The sequence below is a fragment of the Canis lupus genome, chromosome 9 (assembly GCF_011100685.1).
Source record: "Canis lupus familiaris isolate Mischka breed German Shepherd chromosome 9, alternate assembly UU_Cfam_GSD_1.0, whole genome shotgun sequence".
Classification (NCBI taxonomy): Eukaryota; Metazoa; Chordata; class Mammalia; order Carnivora; family Canidae; genus Canis; species Canis lupus.
Genome location: NC_049230.1, coordinates 23073357 through 23083660, shown reverse-complemented (window position 1 = coordinate 23083660; position 10304 = coordinate 23073357). Strand labels below are relative to the sequence as shown.

At 42.2% G+C, this 10304-nt stretch overlaps 1 protein-coding gene across 5 annotated transcripts in view; it reads right to left on the bottom strand.

Moving 5' to 3' along the window:
* Positions 1 to 5471: 5471 nt before the first annotated feature.
* FBXL20 (F-box and leucine rich repeat protein 20) overlaps positions 5472 to 10304 on the bottom strand; it is a 104461-nt gene continuing 99628 nt past the window's right edge. For all 5 annotated transcript variants that reach the window (XM_038547437.1, XM_038547440.1, XM_038547439.1 and 2 more), the window contains one exon: positions 5472 to 9396. In XM_038547437.1, coding sequence (XP_038403365.1) covers positions 9289 to 9396 — 108 coding nt within the window. In that variant the 3' untranslated portion in view covers positions 5472 to 9288. The remainder of the gene's footprint in view (positions 9397 to 10304) is intronic.

Genomic DNA, 10304 nt, shown 5'->3' with positions numbered 1-10304 from the left:
TATTTAATGTATTGTTCAATGCTTATTAAACTTTCTGGGTGTTTTGGTCCTCTTGGGGAAATGTTCTCTCCTTAAACTATAGACTAGAGCAAGGGATGGAGTCTCAGAGGAATAGATTAATCTGGCTGGATTTTTTCTTTTTTCCAACTAGTGTGGGCACCGAGCCTCTAAAAAGCCCATTCAACTATCAAATTACTATGCTTATTTAAAACTTCTAGAGACTTAGAGCTCCAGGGTGGCTTAGTCAGGTTAAGCATCTGCTTTCTGCTTGGGTTATAATCCTGGGGTCCTGGAATCGAGCCCTGCATGGGGATCCCTGATCAGTGGGGAGTCTACTTCTCTCTCCCCCTCTGCCCCTCCTGCTCATGCTCTCTAAAATAAATAAATCTTAAAATAATGTAGTGGTATTTTAGGTCTTAAGAAATCTTTCCGTATGTTAAAGTCATAATTTCCTATGCATATTTTGCAAAATTAAAATTTTAATTTTGCATTTCACTTTTAGGTCAATAATTGACCTGAAACTGATTTTTTTTTTTTTTTGCGTATCCTTTTCCATGTAGAAAACCAATTTTATATTAAATTAACTGTTTTAAAAAGTGAAAATGCAGGGGCATCTGGTTGGCTTAGTTGGTGGAGCATGCGACTCTTAATCTCGAGTCATAAGTTCCAGCCCCACGTTGAACGTTGAGATTACTTAAAAATAAAATCTTTTTTTTTTAAAGGGATGAAGTAAAGAGAGAACTATTTAGGGTAGGGAATTTTATTTTATTAAGATCTTATTTATGAGAGAGAGAGAGAGAGAGAGAGAGCGAGCATGAGTGGGCATGGGGGGACAGGGGGAGCAGAAGACTCCCTGCTGAGTAGGGAGCCTGATGTGGGCTCCATCCCAGGACCCTGGGATCATGACCTGAGCCAAAGGCAGACACTCAACCGACTGAGCCACCAGGTGCCCCCCCTCGGAATATTATTAAAAATCTCAAACACTGAGGAGCACCAGGGTGGCTCAGTTGGTTGGGTCTCCAACTCTTGATTTTGGCTCAGGTCATAATCACAGGGTTGTGAGACTGAGCCCCAGGTTGGTGCTCTGCATTCAGTGGGAGTCTGCTGGAGATTTTCTCTCTCTCTCTCTAAAAAAAAAAGAAATATATATATATATATATATATAAAAAGTCTTAAAAAAAGAAATTTCAAACACGAAAACAGAAAACTCACATGTATGGAGTGGAAGACAAGCCAAGATGCCCTCTTAAAAAGATCTGTTTAATTCCTTATTGATCATTTATCTCAGCACTGATCACATGTGGCCTATACTTCCATAGGGCTCCCCACGGGTGTTTCACGACAGGGTGGTTAACTTCAGACTGAAATTCAGGTTGCTGTTTTGGCTCCACTGCTCATCTCCACCAAAAGGACAGGAACCCTACTGGATTAACCTTTGTGTATGTGTCTCAACCCGGGAGCCTCTTGCACAGACTAGATACTGAACTTTGTTGACACGAAGGGCAAAAAAGCAGGTAACAAGTATCTACCCTGTTGTCATTATCTTTTTAATCTTCATTCTCTAAAAAAGTAGGTACTGTTATCCTCATTTTACCAATGAAGAACGGAGACAGAAGGGTCAACTGGCCAAGGTTATTCGGATGGAAGTCAGGCAATCTGGCTTGGAGTTGTTTTAACCATTATACTAGTCTATCATCATTCCTTCCTAGTCAAGGTGAGGGCAATGCTCTCACAGGGGACTCAGTTGAACTGCTGCTGTCAAATGAATTAAAACAAAGGTTTTTAGAAACTCTGATTTATATTAATTTATATTATGTTTCTGTTTTTCTTAGAGACAGGTGTTCAGGGTATTAAAGGCTATTAAGCCTATTAAAATAATTAATAAGGGTACTGGTTAAAGAATATTTTAAAAATATAAGGATGCTGGGCAGCCCCGATGGCTCAGTGGTTTAGCGTTGCCTTCAGTCCAGGGCATGATTCTGGAGACCGGGGATCGAGTCCCATGTAGGGCTCCCTGCGTGGAGCCTGCTTCTCCCTCTGCCTGTGTCTCTCTCTCTCTCTCTCTGTGTGTGTCTCTCATGAATAAATAAATAAATAAATAAATAAATAAATAAATAAATAAATCTTTAAAAAAATATAAGGATGCCAAAAAGAAGTGCCTTCATTCAGCCTCAGGAGCCTTTGTAGTTCTAGGGTTCAAGGAAGTTAAGAATCACAGCTCCGAGTCAGGCTATTTCCACAGCAAAATGAAAAGTCTTCACAGCTTATTTCCTTTAATTACATCATAAACAAAATTAGAACATACAGGAAACAGTAATAGTTACATAACAATTTACTTTATATATTTATATATAAAAAACATTTTTCTTTTAGTCCAAAGATTTTAAAGCAAAAGGAATCCTCTACTGCCACCTTGGATTTTAAATAACCCTCCCTCCCCCCCATCCTCAAGCGCCAAAAGTATCGGGTGGAAGCAGTCACTTGGACAGCTAATGGAGCCTGGTGTTCAGTCACCAAGTCGGGGACTGTGTGTCAGCCGCAGGGACCAGCTGAGTGCTGGTGCAGGCCTAGTGGAGAAACAAGCAAGCAGCAGTTCTCACGCACTGAAGCACTCCAAAGCAGAGCTGAAGGAGGCTTAGGCCACAGCAAGTCTGGGATCAGACCCTGCCATTCAACCATCCTCTGCCTTCTGTCCCCTCAGGGGAAGAGGCGTCAGAGGGGGTCAGTGCAGGGATGAAACAGCCTGGTTTGAAGGTAAGAATTTCTCTCCCAGCACCATTTGCCCACCCATCTGCGTCCTCAGGCAGAGTCCAATGGGCAGAGGTTGTCCTCCCTGCTGTCTGAACTCTGCACAGGTCTGTGCTCTCAGTGTCACCAGAAGGTGGGCAAGGCTGGAGAGAGCGGCCAGGAACTGCACTAGGCAGGTGACCTGGAAACAGTTCCAGATAGGAAAAAGGAGGCAGCTAGGGTGGGAGGAGGCTAAAGGCTGAGTCATTAAACAGGAACGGAGAAAGGCAGATGCAGAAGGCCTTTTTCTCCCCTACCAACAGTAGCTTGGAACCCTTCGTCCTGGGAAGTCACAGGCCCTCAGGGGCCAGCTCCCACAGCAACGGTGGCAGCATATGAGAAAACACCCACACAGCTTCTGCTGAGTCCCGGCTCCTGGTCTTGTGTGTGTTAGAGGTTAGCATGTAGTTTGGGGGTAGGGTGAGGAGGGGAGTCAGAGAAACAATCTCAGGCTCACCTCCTCCTGCACTTATTAGAAAGTAACAGTCATCAGAGAAGCACAGGTAAGAAATTATTAAGGGCAGGAAAAAAATATGTAAACCCAGAAAAGCAGCAGCAAAGGTTTCACTTTTTACAGGTCTATCATATAGCACTAGGAAAGAAAATCATTCAAGTCTTTGGGGGTGTAGGGGGAGAGGGGGTGGGCAGGTAAAGTATTAATCAAACCATGCCAGTTAAAGACTCCTTTTCAGGTTAGGATTTCCTAAGACTTTCGGTTGTCATTTACTAGTGCCATTAAAAAAAGAAAAAAGGAAAAGAGAAAAAAAAAGAAAAGAAAGAAAAACAAAACAGAAGTAATGACTCCAGGGGCTGAGAAGGGTTAGGCTAAGGTAAGAAACACATGTATATGTGTGAGCAGCAGTGTGACACAGATTTGAATTAGTGAAAGTTAGTAGTAAGCAATAGTGACAAGCAAAACTTAGTGGGGCAAAGATTTCTTCTACTTTAATAAAAAAGTCATCGCTTCAAAGATTTCCCTGGGTTCTTTGGGTATGGCAGAAGAGAAAGGGTATGTGTCTGGACACCTCTCTTGTCCCATCTCTTCATGGGGTAGGGATTCTCATTTACTGCCTTCCAGCCCTTGCCCTGGTGAAAGCCATGCCCAGAAGCACTGGTGGTTCTGTGAGGGATGCCAATCCCCATCTGGGTGACTCTGGGTAGGTGCCTGGTAGGCAGAAGCCCTCCTTGCAGTGAGGAAGGCGTGGAGTTCACTGGATGGAGAGGAAAAGTGAACCTACTCACATATGTGAGGGAGGTGTTGCTACATATTTGGGACAGATGCCTGTACCTGAAGCAAAGTGCCCCAGTTCTAGAACTGATTCTTTCCTTTACTTTGAATCTCATCTACCATTTTCCCACCCCAATTCTTCAAAACAAGATGCTGAAAAACAGAAAATAGACTTGATTGACACAGTTCTGGCTGTTCATGGTGTTTTCCCTAAAAGGGCAGTGAGACACCTTGGCTGAGGAAGCAGACACTCAACACCTTTGAACCAAACTCCACCGAGGCCTTACTCAACCCATGAGGCAGAGTCAGAAGCAGCACAATATGGAATTTCTCTTAATACCTCACATGTGAGCTTATCCAACACATTTTTCTCTTGCGGAAAATTAAGTGTAACTCTGTTGGGCTCCAAAGATTCACTCAGACTCAGCTGAGAGGTTCTTACTGACCATCTTAAGGGTCAAAGCCTTCAGAGATGCAGATCTGATGTTCCTAATAAAAATGGACAAACAGGTAGACTTGCCTCGTGAAGGGGAGCTGCAGAAGCTCTTCATGCAGAAAACTCACTTGCCTCAAATGGTAGTTTCTGGCAGGCAGAGTTTGTCTCAAGTGAGACGGCCAGTTTAGAGAAGCATGTTCTTTGCTGGAGAACCAAGCTGTTAAGTTAGGGCACCTGGATATATCAAATACAGCCAAATGTTATTCCCAAATTACCTGGGTTCATTATATCCTACCAGCATGGTCTTATATAGTTTCCTGTATCTTCCAATATTACAATTAAAATTTATGATAGATAGGTGACGAGGGGTTTAGACTCCATATTTCCCCTCACCCTCCTGCTGCTTTAGGGGTCTTTGGTCTAAGGGAGGGTTTGCTTCAAGACTTCCAATCAAACATCTTCCTCCTATCAAACAAGACTCGGCTAATTCACACTGCCTGGGCATGAGGCGGTTAAAGATCCTAGAACTGGTGGGCAGATAGGAAGGCAATCTTCAAAAAAAAAAAAAAAAAAAAAAAGGGTATTGGAAGCTCGAAGCATACCACTGAAGAGTCCTTCAGCCAGGATGCACAATGGAGATGGTTAATCTTAAACCATGCACTCAAAGAGGGGAAGGCAGGATGGGCCCATTTCCTTTAAACCCTTCCTCTCGCATTGGTACCACCTGTCACAAGCAGCCTGTGACTTTCAGCCCAATAAACATTAAATGGTCAAGGGTCAACCATGATCCACAAGTGTTCCTCTTCTTCAAAACCACAGTCACCTAAAGATATACTGCCCACACAAGTAGGCAGACAATACTCTCTTCCTTCTGGTGCCACACTCATACTTCCCTACAACTTCAGACCAGGATAAGTTCCACCGCACATTTTGTTTAACCCCCCATGGCATGAATGGGCTATCAAAAAGGTAACAAAGCATTTTAAAAGGCAATAAGGAGAAATAAAGGAACCCGACTGCTGTAGCATTAGAGCTGTATTGAACAGTTCAAAAGGCCTGTAAAGCCCAAAATAAAGCATCATGAAAATATATGCCAAGTGTCCCTCTAAAATATGTGCTATAAAGAATACGTAAAGTTTCTGACTTATAGGTCTGCTATGTCAACCTGATGTGGAAAATAAAAAAAAAAATTTAAGAAATACTCTTACATCCACTAAAGAGGAGAATAGGAGGAATTTTTTTTTTTTTTTTTTTTTTTTTTACATAGAGCACAATGTGCTTTCATATTCCAAATATTGGGGGAAAAAAAAAAGGATGAAGCCAAATCCCCTTATTCTTCATACCCAACAGCTTGATTTCAAATTTGGTAAGCAAACATTCAAGACCACTCACTGAAAAATGGCCCAAGCCATACTATAGTTACTATATTCAAGGTTGCCCACAGACTTTGCTTAGATTAGGAAAGGACCCAAAGAATAAATCAGTAGCACCACTGGGAGTGAGATGGAGGCTTTAAATAGAAAGCAAGGATGAATATAGGAAGAAAATGGGAGAAGTTAGTGCAAAAAAAAAAAAAAAAAAAAAAAAAAGCTGGAATCACCTTGATGGAGCCAATGTAGAGGCCAGAAAAGATACTCACGTAGCAAATGATGCTGTAAAATGTAGAGGGAAAGGCTGCTTAGAAAGAGGTAATCTGGATGTTTAATAATGTCCTCCACAGACACAGCAATAACCCCTCCGGGCTACCTGCGGGTCTATGCAATAGCTCTGAGGGTATCTTTTGACTTCCCTCAAATCTCTTCATTCACCCTGTATTCATCATAGAAGGCAGAGTCCTGGGACTCTGGAGTCAGATGAATGGACCAAGGAGTTTTTCCTAAACCTCTGAAGCCTTACTGAATTTTCAAAAGTGTCCTTGATATTAAGAGAGGAAGCATTATGTTCAGATGGCAGAGCCCTTTCCACCTAACCAAAACTTACCATGTTCTGGGTTCTTAAGGTCCTGGTACATTTCATCAGCTGGCGTAGATTGCAGACTGGCATAAAAACGTATTTCCTTCCATGCTTGATGGGCCTGAAATTTTCTTGCAAAAAGAACAAGGCCTGACCACATACAAGCCAGTGCCACACGCTCCTTTTCTCTCTCACTGGACTCTGTTCTTGACCCAGACAGGAGTGGGTATGCTCTTTGAGTTGAGAAATGGCATTTCCAAGATGTTCATGTCCTCGTGAATAGGGTCTTTTACATTTATGTACTTTTTAAGTAAAGAAGTGCCTTACTAGCCTCAACTGTGGGCAATTTAAATCCATACTCGCTAATCAATCAGAGTTTTATGGTTAATTTGTTCAGGCAATACTAAAAAAAAAAACTTAGTATGTTAGAACAGATGGCTCCTAAATATTTCTCTTCTTAGTTTTGTTTGAATGAGTGACCTGGGGATCTGAATATTATTAACCACATCTGGAAGTGTGTGTATGCATGTATCTTTGTATAGGTAGAGTATAATCAGGAGAATGAATCTCACTTTAAAAAGTATATTCCTAGGGCAGCCTGGGGGGCTCAGCAGTTTAGCGGTGCCTTCGGCCCAGGGCCTGATCCTGGAGACCCGGGATCAAGTCCCACGTCGGGCTCCCTGCATGGAGCCTGGCCTCTGCCTATGTCTCTGCCTCCTCTCTCTCTGTGTGTCTCTCATGAACAAATAAATAAAATATTTTAAAAAAGTATATTCCTATGTCAACTATGCTCAAAAAATTCTTTTAAGTATATTCCTCATGTGATAATTTAGAAAGAGGGTAAGGAGAAGGGGGAAGGAAAAATAAAAGTAATTTGAGCTTTTACAAGGGAATAATAAAATTGGATTTGGATTTAAAATAAATTTAACATGCGAAATAATGCCGGATAGTACAGATTTCTAGCACTCTTTCATCAAATTGCTTGTGGAGAAAGAAGTCATACTTTATTCCTACATATGCTGGTAGAGCCAGCACCTTCAGTGTTATAACAAGCCTTTTAACAGCCTGGATCATGTAGAAGATCATGAGGGACTGCACAATAATGTCCTGAAATACCCCCCTCCTCCAAAAGAAGAAAGTTGTCCTCTTAAATATCACACAAAGTTTCTAACTTTGGGGTTTAGATTTAAATCTACTTCTTGTACTTCAGAAACTCATTTTATTTCCCTCATCCTTTATGACTTTTTTTGGGCATAAGATAAGGAAGCCTCTTCTTTGACTCTGAGTCATGGTCACTGAATACCTGCCTTCAGCTCTGCTGACCATGCTCAGCAGAGACACTGAACACCCTTCTCCTTTTCAATGTTTTCTTTCTCCGGCCCCAAAGTGTTCACCTGGTTATCCCTGCATTTCATTCATGGGAAGTCTGGAGCACAAGAGAGAGAAGGTTGACAGGTTTTGAAATGGTTCTGGTCCTTCATGGTGCCAACATTCGAGATAGACCATCAACACCGACATACGGTTGACCAGCTGTTCTAGGGTCATTCTTCTATCCCTGGTAGGCTGGAACAGGGGGGAAAAAAGAGAAACTGACCAGCTAGACTGCATAGCAACTGTAGTAGCGTTCCTGCTATAGCAAAACCACCTTACAGACACAAATCAGGGATGCTACTGCTCACACTCAGATTCCAGTGAACATACGACCTGTCTGAACTTGGGTTGGGGGGCTTTCAGCTCAGTTTTGGGATTCACCATTCCACTGTTTACTAGTAACACATTTCTCTTCCCTTATTAAGTTAGTGGTGTCTGATGGAAGGAAAAATGTGTAGGGAGAATACTGGGCCTATCATGCGTATTATTATATATCACAAAGTAGAACAGAAACCAAAAAGCAACGTTTGTTTTCATCAAAATAGTTTTAGCTCAATTTCTTCTTATAACATTTCTTGTTTTTATTATGGTTTCCCTTCAGACTGGCAAAGATTCAGGCAGGGTCCCCTAATGATAAAATTTAGAATTAAAAAAATATTTATTGATAATGTCTCTTTTAAAAATGTTTGGTAACCCCAACTAATCATCCCAAATGCACACTGTAAACACAACAACGGCAAAAGAGTAACAACTGAGTGTGAGTAAGCAGACAATGAACAGGTGAACAGATGGAGCCAGAATGCAGGAGGGAGCAACAAAGAATGGAAGACAGGTGTGCAAAGTGTGCTACAGACAGTGACAATTTGAGTAAGTCATCACATTTGGACCACAGCGATTTCGGGGCAACCACTTGGGAAACCTCTGGGCCAAATACTGAGAACATAGGAGGAGGAATGGATGAGCCTTCTTGGTGAGCATGCTCAGCATGTTGGCTTAGGGACAAAGAAGCACAGAAGCTCTGTAGTCATCTCCTGATGGACAGCTACCATTTAGAGGATGCAAAGAAATTTTCTTTCTGGTCCCTGGATACAACAGATATTGTTTTCCTATGCTTTCCTTGACCCTGGAGGACTGCAGCTGCTGTTCCAAAACCACCAGAGAAACCCCCTTCACAAAATGAAGAAACTGCAGGAGCAGTAACGCTGGGTTTGCTGGAATGCCCCCTTCCCTCCACCTTGCCTACTATTTTCTTCTTGGCATGTCCACTGGGAATGGTTAAGTTTTACCAAACCACGTGATAAAGCCAGCATGGGCTTCAGTCCCCTGGTCACAGAACTTGAATGGGTGGAGGTGAGGGTGGGTATGCATGTTATGTGTGGCTCTGGGGATCTGGACGCTGCCCTCACTTGATAACCCTTGCCCAGAACACTGGGGTTGCTTCCACTGGAGACTCCATTGTAACTCTAGAAGTGTCATTAAATACTCAGTTCACCAAGGTTGACCACCTCCATTGTCATAGGATGATGCAGCATCTGCAGAATCGCTGTCTGCTGCCCCCTACTGATGGGGGTGGAGTGACAGGTGCGAAGTAGGCGTGGACTTTAATATTGGGCAAATGGGTCTGAAACAAGACAGAAACATTACTGAGAGAGAGGGCTTAAACAGAAAGAGCAATGTTGCTTTTCAGAAAAAAACAAAACAAAACAAAACAAAAACCCCAACAAACCACAGGGGCTGAGTGAACATGAGAGCGAGGCAGAGGCTGAGTACCAGTCAGGATGTTGAGAGGCCTGGGTTCTGCTTTGTAGCATTTCAGGTTATTCTAAATGACTAAGTAGCTCACATAACTTTGGTACCTGCTTTTTAATAATAAAACTGGGGAAAAACTTCAAACTAATCTCTTAACCTCTCCCAAAGGGATTGCTAATTGGATTCCCAAAGTTGAAGGAAATTATTCAAGCTTAAAATAATTTTTTCCAAGTCATTGTGGACAATGTTTCTTCTGATATTTCCTTAAAAACCTCATTATCTTCTTTTAACAACACACTGCTAGTTTTTACTACATAAATAGCTTCTGAATTCCTACAATACTCAAGGCACTGTGCTGGTTATCTAGGGGGTATAAAGATGGTCAACATGGAGATCCCACTCTTATGGAACTTAATAGTCCAGACATAAATGGCTAAATTAAAATGGAAAAGTACTAAGTGATTATTTGAAGAACAGATAAAAAGTCTTGAGGACTCAAAGATGGAAGAGATTCTGTACAACCAGGCAAGTCTAGGAACCCTACTGTAAGGAGTCCACGGAAGAGGCTTTGGTTGGCCTGTGGTTCTCCTCTTTCAGTGTAAAGGGAATATGGCTGCAAGGCCTCCCCACTGCAGTTATGCTCTCAGTCTTCTAGGTCAGAAGGAAGAGGAAGAACAAAGGTCAACTGGAACTCAAGATGAGATTTGGTGCTCCTTTATGAGTCAGATGCCATATGGCCAACATGAATGTTTGTAGACACTGGTTGTAAGGGCCTCACTA